This window comes from Olea europaea, chromosome 2 (genome assembly GCF_002742605.1).
Source record: "Olea europaea var. sylvestris chromosome 2, O_europaea_v1, whole genome shotgun sequence".
NCBI lineage: Eukaryota > Viridiplantae > Streptophyta > Magnoliopsida > Lamiales > Oleaceae > Olea > Olea europaea.
Window position 1 is genome coordinate 6,882,001 of NC_036238.1, and position 14,393 is coordinate 6,896,393.

At 33.2% G+C, this 14,393-nt stretch overlaps 1 protein-coding gene across 1 annotated transcript in view; it reads left to right on the plus strand.

The window, feature by feature from the left end:
• LOC111371758 (UDP-glucose 6-dehydrogenase 3-like) overlaps positions 1 to 7,070 on the plus strand; it is a 12,107-nt gene extending 5,037 nt beyond the window's left edge. Inside the window, exons 2-4 of the mRNA XM_022993902.1 lie at positions 1,293 to 1,449; positions 5,346 to 5,422; positions 6,089 to 7,070. Of these exons, the coding sequence (XP_022849670.1) occupies positions 1,293 to 1,449; positions 5,346 to 5,422; positions 6,089 to 6,824 (970 nt within the window). The 3' untranslated portion in view covers positions 6,825 to 7,070. The remainder of the gene's footprint in view (positions 1 to 1,292; positions 1,450 to 5,345; positions 5,423 to 6,088) is intronic.
• The last annotated feature ends 7,323 nt before the right edge of the window (positions 7,071 to 14,393 follow it).

Sequence of the window (14,393 nt, forward strand, 5' to 3'; positions counted from 1 at the left end):
CGCAACAATTGGTATCAAAACTTCAAGGTGGTGGTTTTGGCTCGTGAAACATACCAAAAAGGTCCAGAAATTGCACTAGAAATCAAATCGAAGAAGCTGTCCAAAAACTGTCAAAATTAGTCTCCATTTTTTGCATTTTTTGATCAATCCAGAAGGAGTTTGGGGAAACGGAGACCACTGGCATGACGTATAGGAGGAGACAAACCCTGCAGGGTAATAGGTGTCGGTCGACGACGGCGCGTGTGGTGGCGCGTGAGGCCCACGCACAGAGGAAAGAACCAGCGTGTGAGGGTGCGTGAGATTGAATTTCGAAGAGGTCCCTTCAGACAGTTTGTTCCTCATATTATTTCTGACATTTCTCGTGTTGAAATTTTTCTGTTTCAAGGTACACAGTAGAATCTGGACTGCGTTGTTCTTCGGGCATTCGGGACTCGATTGTGATTTTTTGGTTGCTACAATTTCTAGAGACTTTAGGATGAATAGTGGTGGTCCTTTAAGTGATAAATTCGCATCTCTCGTAATTTACGAACTCAGATAGGTCCGTTCTGGTATATTGGCTTGACTCAGTTTAAATTTTAGCATTAGCAGATCATCGTGTGGGGTGATTTTAGGATTGATGATTGTCATTGCTTGGAAACCATTGCTTGTGCTAGAAAGTTTAGAAATTATTTGCTCTATTTTGAAGTGTTAAACTTTGATTGCAAGTTGGTAGTTGATTTTGTGCTTATCTGTCATATAGTCACTATGTGAGACTTGTTGCATGAAAATTTGGAATTTTTGTTTATATACCTTCGTGTTTGCATTAATTATCCAATTAGAACACATGGACTTGACCTGTTCGAACATTCCCTTGATCTAAGATCGTGAATCTTACGAAATCTTGGGAATCTAAAACGGTGTATATTACGACTTTAGGATTACTTTGTGTGACCTATTTGTGACTTGGTTGTTCTGTTTTTTGTTTTCTCATTAAAAATGTTTTCACACTTTGAATTTGGAATTTTTAATGGGAAATGAGATTTTTCAATTTGGCAACAAAAGATGAAGGGTATTTTGGTCCAACAAAAAGTTTCAAAGGCCATAGATGGCAAATTTCCTGCAAATTTAATAGAAGTACAAAAAGAAGAGTGTGATGAACTTGTATACACTTCAATTATTTTACACCTGTCTGATACTGTTTTGAGAAAAGTAAAAAAACTAAATTCTACAAAACAACTTTGGGAAAAGTTGGAGGACTTATATTTGCTTAAATCAGCTCCTAATAAATTGTACTTGCTTGAACATTTTTTCAGCTTTAAAATGAATCCTTCAAACGATCTTGATGACAATCTGGATGTCTTTAACAAGTTAGTTGAAGACATCGTTAATTGTGATGAAGAGGTATCTGAAACGTATAAGGTTATTATTCTGCTTAATTTCATGCCTGATTCATATAGGGAAGTTAAGAATGTAATTAAGTATGGTAGAGACATCTTAACACCCTAGATTGTCATAGACTCACTTAGAAGTAAGGAGATAGAAATTAAGACTGAAAAAGAGGATAAGAGGAGTGACGAGTTACATATGATGAGAAGTGGAATGAAGTTTAAGCAGATGAATTTGGGTAGAACTCAGAATGGCAGTGATTCGAGTAGTGACTCGAGTGATGAGGGTAGTAAGAAGAAGGGCAAGGGACGAAACAAGTCTAGTGGTAGAAGGTGTTATAATTGTGGTAAGTCTAGACACTTTATTAGGGACTGTCCCAAGAAGAAAGATAAGCTGAAGGGTAAGATGAGAGGTGAGACGAATTTAGTTGAGGGGTCGAGTTATGACCCCAGTGAAGTTTATTAAGTGTAAACCAAGTCACTGCATATGCATCTGTGTGTGATCATTTTCTACATGTGTGTGATTGTCTAAATTTTTTTGCATGATTATTTGCTACATCTCAATGTATTTGATATGTACATTTGCATAAATTTGAGACATTAGGATTACTTGGTGTAATTACTTGCATTCATAGTGTGTTAGGATGCATTAGCAGTGTGTTGTGTGCCTTTTGGTAAAGTCGGGTATAGATGCCTAGGGGTACATGGTGGTTTGTACCGGGGATGTGGAGTGTGGCATTTGGATCACGAGTGGAGATGTGATCAAATGTCTTGAATTCGTTATATGGAAAGAGACCCTGATCAGGTGGAGTGTGAGAGAGACGCTTCTATCACTTCTGTTAGGTGAAGATCCATTATCCACGTAGGTTGGGAGAAGTGATGTGGAGATAGAGGATTATCCCGTGGATTTAGGATCTATTGTGACTTGCTAGTTAGATATGAGTTGGATGATCTGTCTAGTGAGCTTGGTGGACGATGAGGGGAGATATGTGTTCTCGAGGTGTGAGTAACACGGAATGGGATAGGATAAGTGTGGTGAGATCTTTTCTTAGGGTCATTTATGCATGTGTTGCAAATGTGGTTGACCGTGGTTTGATTGACTTGGTGTTAATCTATGGTTCTATGTGAACGTGTTTTTGAAAAGATCTGTCTGTGTTATTCTATAGTATATCATCATCGCACGTGTATTTACTCTTGATTATTTACTGTTAAATATTTGCTTCTACTTGGATTTTTTGACCTTAGCCCCAGTGAGTACATGAAGCAAGTATGGTATGTATTTCAAGTTGGAAACACGAGGTAAGGTCTGTGATCCAATTTTATTGGCTACCTTGATTATGTAAGTGCTAACTGTGTCTTTTGATTGTTTGCGGATTTATTGGGCATCAATGTGGAGATTTGTTGGGTTTTTGATACCCAATAAATCCCGGGTTATGATGTTAATGTGGATTAATATTATTTCATAGACATAGGCCGATGAATGAAATTAGTCCAACAACTAAGTCCATGAGCTACACCCGGTCCAATTGTATTTCCTTATGGATGGCTTGAATCTTGACCCGTTTACCCCTTTAATGGTCCAACTTAAAGCCTAATCCTAGAGTATATATTTGGCTACAACCCTTGCCACTTTCTAATGATGTATTGTGTGATTTTGAGAGAAGAAAGGGAGAATCCCGGCTGCCCCCCTTTGTGTGAGAAAAAAGACCTCCAGAAGTTTCCAGAACGCTGGTATAACGTATGCAATTGGTGATTCCTTCATAGTATACTTTTGTGGTGTCTTATCCTAGCCTTTGTGACCATAAATCATCATCCTTTCTTGTCCTATGTGGGTAAGATTGAATAGCAACCGAGGTGAATCAATTGGTTATGGTTTGGAGCCGATTGGACTGGTTGTTGGTTGAGAAAGGTGCGTTGGACTGAACCCGAAAATCACCGATTTAAAGATCTTTCAAGAGAGCTTACGCAACAGCTTCTAATGAAGCCTATGAATATTATTTCGACCCGACTAATCATTATAGCCCTGAGTTTATTTAGTATCAAAGTACCTAACAATGGTTTGAATCTAAGAATAGATCTAACCCCCATGTTACCTTCGTTCAACTAGTGATTTACTTTTGTAAGTCATAATCACTTATTTCATTTTTAAATTAGAGGCTTAGTGATTAATCATTGAAAACAAACTTTTAGTTTAATGCTTTTGATTTGAAAAATTCTCATTTTTATGGTGGCTTAAATTTCACTCAAAAGTTTTTGAAACTAACAACCACTAGCAAGGCTGCAGGTTCAATCTTAATTTTTAAGTTAGCTTTTTTGCTTATAATTAATGCCTTGATTTAAGCTGCATCAAAGTGATAGCACATTAAATTTCAAAGGTTTAATTATCTATTTGCCTTTGACATAACATTTTCTCTTTAACTTTAATAAAGCCTTTGCGAAAAAATAACACGAGTCCAATCGAGAGGGGCTCTTTTTCTTTTTTAATAATTTGCAAATTATATATTTATAAGCGTAATAAACTCGCACAAAATATAAGTTAATGTTAAGTATTTCTTTTAAATTCAAAGAAGCACAAAATATAAGTTAATGTTAAGTATTTCTTTTAAATTCAAAGAAGTCATTTCAAGTTTTATTTATAAAAACTTATCCTAAGATTTGAAACTTAGCAAGTGAAAAATCTAACTAAAATAATTTTCTTTTGAATAAAATTAATTGTAGGAAGTTCCATTACAACATTGTATAACATAGTATTATGATTTCAACGTATAATCATACACATATCTAAAATAGTTTATTTGGAAATTTGTGATTCTTGTTAAAGAAATTCCATAGAAATATTAGAGCCGACAGCATAAATAGAATGGCTTTGTCATTAAAAACGTGGTAATATATAAATAAAGTTTAAATTATGATATAAATGTAAAACTAATAAATCAAATTTAGTAAAAAATTTTAATTTCAATATAACTATAGAAGAAAGAAACAAATTTTAAAAGTTCAGTTCGGTTCAATTTTGTGTATTCTTAATCATCGTGGTTAGTTTGCTCGACTATTATAGTTAGGTCAAACATTTGCTTCCATGGATTCACGTCAATAGTGGTGGTTGTTCAACTAAAGATAGATCAAATAGTTGATCGACTCTTTTGAAAAATAAATAAAAATTGCAAATATCATACATGTACCACTTTATTGGTAGGATAATTATATTCACACCATACTTATTACGCTTTAATTAAAATGAATATTCGTAATCTTTGCTCATTTTCTCACTTATGTCTCCTACCTTTCTATCACATTCTTATCTTCTACTTTCTTTAAATTTGCATATCTTGCCTTTGTTGATAGTTTGTCCATAAAAATAATTAGGGAGGTATAAAAAACTTATTTACCTCTCATATTTAAAATAAGCTAAATAAATAAACATATAAAAATTTGACAAAATATTTTTCCTCATTTCAATGTACGGCAACAAAAATATTTGGATAAAAATCGTCATGAGAGATGAGATATTCTAGTTTAATTTAATGCCAAAATGAGTGAACTTGAGAAATTTTATTTTAATTAAAACATGGTATAGATAATAAAAATTGTGTTATTATAATTCCCTTGATGGTAAGAAAATTATCTTCCTAAAATTTCTATTTTACCATACACCCACCCACACACCTGCATGCACCACCAAATTATAATGTATGGAAAAAGGAAAATTTGTAGCAAAGGTCTTCGCCTTTTCAAAAAAATGCAATGCGGTCTTAAACCTTTAAATTATAACAAATACGTTTCAAGATTTTCAAAATGGGCGATAGAAGGATCTCTAGATGTTTTTGTTCAAATAATCATTAATTGACCAAAAGTCAATAATTTAATCTTAATTTGTCCAATTTTAAAATGAAAAAAAAAAAAAAAGCATCTTAACATTTTTCCTTAAAACAATTAAAATAAGAAAACAATTAATATTTGATTAACACAAAAATTATGTAGATCTTTTTCTGCGCTTATCTCATCGCCACCCCAACCATAGCACCACCGCAACCTGATAATAGCGTGGGCTTAAAAATGTAGATACAAGATGCAAAGAGAGACCGTCGGGTTCGGATGTAGGGGGGACTGGACTGGGCTATAGTCCTCCCAAGGCCCAAGAATATATATATTCTTAGATCCAATTCTGGATCCGTTCCTCCCACCGCCATGGATGCAAAACTCCTGTTGCATATGCAAGACAAACCATCTATTTCCCTCTTCACAAAGTTGTGAAGGTTCGACTTGACAAGATACGAGTTCTATTTTTCCCTACTCGACCCAACTCAGAGAAAGAATCCTCACAACCTTCACATAGTATGAGCATCAACAACAATCTTAAAAAAGCTTTATCAAAGAAATGAAGGTGCTTAAGTTTTGCTTAAACTTCAATGATCATTAGTTAAAATTTTCCTAATGCACACGCACGCAAAAAGTTGAGTACAGATAATAGTTGTAGCAGAAGGGCTATTGTTTTTGTGGATGGTGAAATCACAGGCAAATAGAGAAAGGGCAACCACCTTTAGATTCGGATCAACAAAGAGGGACAACCATCATTTGGATCTAATTTAGCCACAATAATATATCAAGCTGTGGTGGTGGTTGATGAAGAAGATTGTTTTCTTTTTTCCTTCTCTTGTTTTCTGCTTTTCTTTTTAATTATTAAAATTAATTAAATGTTAAAGTCTATTTTTTCCTTCACTCAGCCCATGTTTGACTGGTGCAGATGTTTCACAAGTTTCTTATGCTGTTGGTACTGACTCAAGAATTGGTCCCAAGTTCCTTAATGCTAGTGTTGGTTTCGGTGGTTCTTGCTTTCAGAAGGACATCCTTAACTTGGTTTACATTTGCGAGTGCAATGGTCTTCCTGAGGTGGCAGAATACTGGAAACAGGTCATTAAGATTAATGACTATCAGAAGACCCGTTTTGTGAACCGTGTTGTTGCCTCTATGTTCAACACAGTCGCTAACAAGAAAGTCGCCATCTTAGGTTTTGCTTTCAAGAAGGATACTGGTGATACCAGAGAAACCCCTGCTATCGATGTTTGCAAAGGACTTTTGGGCGACAAAGCTCGATTGAGCATTTATGATCCTCAGGTTACCGAAGACCAGATCCAGAGGGACCTTACAATGAACAAGTTCGACTGGGACCATCCTCTCCATCTGCAGCCCATGAGCCCCTCCACAGTAAAGCAAGTAAGCGTCGTTTGGGATGCCTATGAGGCAACTAAAGATGCACACGCTGTTTGCATTCTCACTGAGTGGGATGAATTTAAGTCTCTTGATTTCCAGAGGATATACGAGAACATGCAGAAACCCGCATTCATCTTTGATGGAAGGAACGTCGTCAATGCGGGCCAACTGAGGGAAATTGGCTTTATTGTGTACTCAATCGGCAAACCACTGGATGCCTGGCTCAAAGACATGCCTGCTGTTGCATAAATTCGTTTCTTCGGTTGTCTTCGTGTTGGGACCAAAGAGTGTCAGCTATCTAGTCTGAATTTCGAAATTTATGTTTCCTCTTACCAGTATTTATGATACTGCTATCTCTCATTTACTTCAAGGACCTGAATTTCTTCTTTTGTTTGGCTTATAAGCTGATAAGTTTTAGCTACATTTTTTTGTCTCATTATTTTATGAAATCTATATGTTGTGGAACTGATCAACTTTACCTGGTTGGGTTTGAAAGTTATTATTATTATTATTTTAAATAAGTTTTGTTAGGTGACAAAGTAGTTTGGCAAAATCCGTTACTTGAAAGTAAAAATTTGATTCAATTTTAATAAAAGTTAAACTGGATGCAATATAATTTAGAGAGAATCTACCATAAAACTTTTATAAAATAATAATTTGGGGATTGAGAAAAATTATTACTTTATAGGAAGTATTAATTTATTGATATATTGATAATGAAGTTATTTTTTGTCAACTCTACAAAAACGTGATATATGGCTAATACATTTTCGAATATCTTAGCGAAAATTATATTATAAAGAGATGTCTATTTACAAATGGATTAGCTTAAGTGGTGTTGAATACACTTAACGATGATGTTCATGATTTAGATAATATTTTACTACCTATTCCCACAAAGGAAGCATTTCGAGCAACATTATATATAATACAAAAGATCAAGTAGCTCAAGTTTTATGAGACAAAGGGAAAATTTTTCCTTTTTTATTTTTATTTATTTATTTTTATTTTATTAATTGGGTTTGAGACGAGCAGTACTAATAAGAGCGAGGTCTTAGGTCAGTAACCTTGGACGAAGGGTGCAAATATACAAACTTTCTTGAGGAGGATTCCATTGGAGACGTGGACCTGTCCGTCTAGCATGACTTACTATTTTAACATTTTTCACTGCCAGATTTGGAGTGATTTGATCTTATTGTGGGCCATTTGGAGTGAGAGGAACCATGTATATTATGGAAGGTTTCTAGGCGTGCGGTTAGAGGATTACTCAAGACGTTCGAGCATCGCACGGTGGTTCAATATAAATTAACCTAAGATGAGTTGGTCTTGGACGATTTAAGTTTAATGTGGATGCAGCTTTTCATGCTTCAAACAATTTTGTGGAAGTGGTCAATGGCAGCTTTGGTACGATCCTTGTGGCTGGTTCTCGAAGTTTTTACCCAAAGGTAGTGGAATATATTGCACTCCGTTATGAGTTATGACTTGCAATTCGCTTGGGACAACAAATTGGACATCGGAAGGTTGAGAATCAAGGGAATTTGGGGATTAAATTCGGAAGTTTCAAATAGGGTAAATATGATCATGGAAATGTCCTTGAATCAAGGGCTAAAATTAAGAGATTGAAGAAAGGGTATGATACTTATCAAAAGGATTGTAAAAATAGAATAATGTTATTTGCGTTGCTCACTATCACAGTCACCCAACGTGACATACATATAGCGTTCGAAATTTGATGTATAAGACAATAAAAAAAAACTACCATATTAATGCATTAGCTTACTAACCACCACATATATGTCACGTAAAGCGATTATGATAGTGAGTAACTGTAAATATCATTACTCGTAAAGAAGTTTGATAACTATGAATTTCTAGTCACTCCAAAAGATCAAATAGCTAAACCTACGTTTATTAGCGTAAAAGCTGGTGCAAACAATTGTCTATTGATCAATAAAATACTTCTTCTATGCTTCCATCATTCGATTTTTGACAAATGTATCAATTCTAGACAAAGATATCATAAATATTATATGAAAATAAAGCATAAACCACGAACTTCGACGATATGGAAGCCTAAATACTGACCAAATTTGTCTCTTAGATAAAGGTTTAATGATCTCCAGATTGCAAGTTCTATTCGAAGTAAAGTTGTAAACTTTTAAACTTGATATATATATTATTCAAGCATTTATAAGGCTTACTAAGAAATTCAGGAATTCCACAGCTATTCCTAAATTTTCGAAATAACAGCACCAAAATTCGAAATTGCAGCTGAGAATCTCATCCAAAAGCTAGGACTTTAAATCACATACATATTAAAACCTAGTTAGTTAAACAATTTGTCTCAATTATTCGTTTAAGCCAGAATACGCAGTTAATAAGAACTTCCTGCAAGCAGTTTTATACACAGTTCTGATTGGGTCAACTTAATAAATTCGTGTTCTACAAGATACAATCTATTGTGGAATTAAATAAAGACAAATATCATATATAACGTGGAAAACCCCTAAAGGAAATATCCATAGGCCCTATGCCGTAGGTAAAATAATCCATCATCAAATATTAAAAAATACCATAGTTTTGATTTAGCAATTTCACAAAATTAAATAAAACAATCAAAAGTTAATGAAGAACAACTCTCTCGCTTTTTATTACATTTGATTTGTTGAAGAAGTGGAATCGAACCCTAGTTTTCTCAAAGCATTGATTCGTTTCTTAATGATTTTCTTTACTTATATAAAAATTCCTCTAAGGTACGAACGTGTCTTACCTAAAATATGAAAGTATTGCACCATAAGAAAAATATATATATATATATATATATATATATATGGTCCATAATTAAATTATGGAAAGTTTTTAATCTTTCCTTCTTTTAATTATTTGATCAATCAAACCAGTTCAAGATAATAAATATATATTTCTGTTATATGCTGCTATATGCAGTAGTGAATTCAGGATTAGAGTTCAGCTAGGGTGGACCGTTGACAATTGACTGTCGATAATCAATGATCTTAATAATAACGTGGTTTATTAATATTTGCCTTATTATCTTTTATTTTTTAATTAAAATTGATTCTAATATTTGCCTTTTTATTTCTTTCCCCTTCTTATTCAACTATGTTCTCTCTTCACCATTCTTAATTCTTATTCTTCTATTTCCTTCTCTCACAGGCAGACCACAATCCATAGTCTCCCTTAGTCACTCAATACCTTTCTTCTAAGATCTACACATTATTAAAACATTATTCTTCTACTTTCTTCTCTCAAGAGTCACATTCATAATAACTAATAAGCTAATAACTCATAAGCAGTGGCGGATCTAGATATTGAGAAGATAAATTGTTTATTGTTAGCTCATTGATTTTTTAATAAAAATATTATGGATAGAAACGAACTCGATTGTCGAGGAAGCAAAATATAACTTAACTAAGTCGGGCATGTGGAGATCAAATGGGGAAATTTGGAAAGTCTTTATCAACAAATTGTTCAACTATACTGCTTCAACCAGCATCATATTTATCGAGAAAAATGTGTGAATTTTCATTTTTCCATAACTCAATCAAAATTGATAACTTGCATTAAATTCAAAATAAATAAATTTATGCTCTGAAATATAAATTTTTAGATAAAATATTCTTGGAAAAACCTTAGGGCACACTCCAACGGTGGAGGTTGGCGTAAAAACTTGCTGCCACTGACACGCCGTCCAAACAAAACCTTTGATCGAAATTCCAATCTCCTGCCACCTTGCATGCGCAATCAATAATAATGTGTAATTATATCCCTTTCATCTCTCTTATTAGCAGCATATTGTATAAAAATGAAAATGGAAAAATTATCCTAATGTTGTCATATTCAAAATTTTGTACACACCCGCTTATCATATAAATGTGCCCTTCTTACCAACACCATATTAACCAACTTCTCACAATCGCAACAAATCTCTCTCTCTCTCTAGAAGGACAAGATAAGCTAACATACCAAAAAGAAAAAAAATAGCCTACTGGACTTCCCAGTTACCGTTACAGTCATAGACGGAGAGCTGGAGCCTAGAGACAATGGCGGTCTAGTGAAGATGGAAAGGCCAGCATCAGGCTCGCCGGCAGCAGCAGCAATTACAACGTAGTGTTCGATTGTTCATTGCCCGTTGGGTTAGTAATTGCAGCCTCGCTCACAGGAAAGAAAGAGGGTTTGCAAATTGCAAATGAAATCTGCTTTTTTAATTGGACTGTCAACTCTTTGTGGGCTCATAATTGAGATTTGGGACTCATTTTATTTAAAATATAAGAGTCACCAAAAAGGCTCAAAACTTATAGCATATTTGGTTTGAATTAAAATCATATTTTAATCTAATTCAAAGTCAAACAATCAATATTAATTATATCTTTCATAGGTCCTACAACTTTTCACCCACATTTTAAAAACTTCTATCAAAATCTACTAAAAAGTCTAATCATAATCCCTACCAAACATCCACTTAAATAAAAAAAATCCCTAAAACATCAAAGCAGTTTTCCATCTTTCTCCCACTTTTCCACCGGCTGCCTTTGTAAATTCTATTCGATGAGCCGATTAGGGGTGAATGCAATTCGGTTTGAATGGTTTGTTCTATATTTTCAACTGAAATCATTTTATGAGATTTGAAATTTTTCAAACCAGATCAAACCATTTTATTTTTCGAACCAAACCAATCCAAACCATAATTTGCGGTTTGGTTTGATTTTAATCCGCAGTTTACCTATCAACATTATAATAGTATATTTAACATAAGTTAATATATAAGTTTAAATGAGAACTAATAATGTTAAATGTTAAATTACATTCATATTTACCATAAAACCCATGAATAAATTTTTTTCAAAGTTGGTTCCTAAAAGACATTAATAGAACATATATATATTTCTTCATTTTTTATTTACGTTTTCTTATTTGACATTCATATTATCATATAGAGGTTGGTAAAAATAGAGTTACATGTTATTATAATTTGGTAAAAACCTTTTCGTTTTGCTAGTGAGATGTTGAATAATAATTGAACGGGATATATTTAGATGTACAAAGATTGATAGAGTTTCGACTTACTGAGAATTAACAAATTTCATTCTCTAACTACTTTATGAAAATAGAAAGTAGTAGTACTAGTTAGGGAATTTCAATAATTTCACACAATCAATACGAATCTAATTTACTTTCTATGATTATTTCAATAGGCTAATTGTAATTTGTATTTCTAAATTGGTATTTTTTCTGCAAAGAGAAAACTGCAAAATTTTTAAGTTAATAAAATTAATGTTTTAATAAAAAAAATTTATAAACTGTTTGGTTCGATTTTGTGCGATTTTTGGAAATCAAAATCTAAACCAAATCATTTTGAAATAGTTTTGATTTATTTGAGAAAAAAAACCACGGATCCACCTGGACCCAAACCAACGATTTCAACTTAATGATTTCGATTCAATTTGCAATTTTGCAATTTTTTTATGCAACCTAGAGCTGATGGCCACTGCAAACTCCAGCGAAGCCAGCATGCTCAACCGTCCCCTTCATCGGGTGCTGGTTCGCTACTAGCTATATAGAAAGTACTTTCATCTCTCTTATTAGCAGCATATTGTATAAAAATGAAAATGGAAAAATTATCCTAATGTTGTCATATTCAAAATTTTGTACACACCCGCTTATCATATAAATGTGCCCTTCTTACCAACACCATATTAACCAACTTCTCACAATCGCAACAAATCTCTCTCTCTCTCTAGAAGGACAAGATAAGCTAACATACCAAAAAGAAAAAAAATAGCCTACTGGACTTCCCAGTTACCGTTACAGTCATAGACGGAGAGCTGGAGCCTAGAGACAATGGCGGTCTAGTGAAGATGGAAAGGCCAGCATCAGGCTCGCCGGCAGCAGCAGCAATTACAACGTAGTGTTCGATTGTTCATTGCCCGTTGGGTTAGTAATTGCAGCCTCGCTCACAGGAAAGAAAGAGGGTTTGCAAATTGCAAATGAAATCTGCTTTTTTAATTGGACTGTCAACTCTTTGTGGGCTCATAATTGAGATTTGGGACTCATTTTATTTAAAATATAAGAGTCACCAAAAAGGCTCAAAACTTATAGCATATTTGGTTTGAATTAAAATCATATTTTAATCTAATTCAAAGTCAAACAATCAATATTAATTATATCTTTCATAGGTCCTACAACTTTTCACCCACATTTTAAAAACTTCTATCAAAATCTACTAAAAAGTCTAATCATAATCCCTACCAAACATCCACTTAAATAAAAAAAATCCCTAAAACATCAAAGCAGTTTTCCATCTTTCTCCCACTTTTCCACCGGCTGCCTTTGTAAATTCTATTCGATGAGCCGATTAGGGGTGAATGCAATTCGGTTTGAATGGTTTGTTCTATATTTTCAACTGAAATCATTTTATGAGATTTGAAATTTTTCAAACCAGATCAAACCATTTTATTTTTCGAACCAAACCAATCCAAACCATAATTTGCGGTTTGGTTTGATTTTAATCCGCAGTTTACCTATCAACATTATAATAGTATATTTAACATAAGTTAATATATAAGTTTAAATGAGAACTAATAATGTTAAATGTTAAATTACATTCATATTTACCATAAAACCCATGAATAAATTTTTTTCAAAGTTGGTTCCTAAAAGACATTAATAGAACATATATATATTTCTTCATTTTTTATTTACGTTTTCTTATTTGACATTCATATTATCATATAGAGGTTGGTAAAAATAGAGTTACATGTTATTATAATTTGGTAAAAACCTTTTCGTTTTGCTAGTGAGATGTTGAATAATAATTGAACGGGATATATTTAGATGTACAAAGATTGATAGAGTTTCGACTTACTGAGAATTAACAAATTTCATTCTCTAACTACTTTATGAAAATAGAAAGTAGTAGTACTAGTTAGGGAATTTCAATAATTTCACACAATCAATACGAATCTAATTTACTTTCTATGATTATTTCAATAGGCTAATTGTAATTTGTATTTCTAAATTGGTATTTTTTCTGCAAAGAGAAAACTGCAAAATTTTTAAGTTAATAAAATTAATGTTTTAATAAAAAAAATTTATAAACTGTTTGGTTCGATTTTGTGCGATTTTTGGAAATCAAAATCTAAACCAAATCATTTTGAAATAGTTTTGATTTATTTGAGAAAAAAAACCACGGATCCACCTGGACCCAAACCAACGATTTCAACTTAATGATTTCGATTCAATTTGCAATTTTGCAATTTTTTTATGCCACTGCAAACTCCAGCGAAGCCAGCATGCTCAACCGTCCCCTTCATCGGGTGCTGGTTCGCTACTAGCTATATAGAAAGTACACATTACATCTCATTTAGGACATGGAAACGTTAAAATCCGCAACCAAGAAAGCTATTTACCTATAATACCTAGGTGGTCTTGACCAATTGGCTTACCTAAAGTTAGTTCTAACTGATTGGCTTGCCTATTTAGACAAAAACCAATTGTATAAGTCTTTTTCACAAGTTTTGATATTTAAAAATTATTTTAATTTACGTAAGCCGATAAATAAATAATAAGTAAAAATATAAAATATATTTTACTTAAAATCTCCCACTTTGACTTAGCTTAATTTCAAAAACATTTTTGGATTTTTAATGTCATTTTTGTGAGTGTGTGTAGAGAGTTTGTAAAATAAAGTACATGAACTACTCCCCCTCAATTAGTTCTCATGTATAAAATATAGCTCCCTCTAACTCAAGCATCCTAAAATTCTTGTTTTTGTTATCACAATTTCACCATCACTCATTA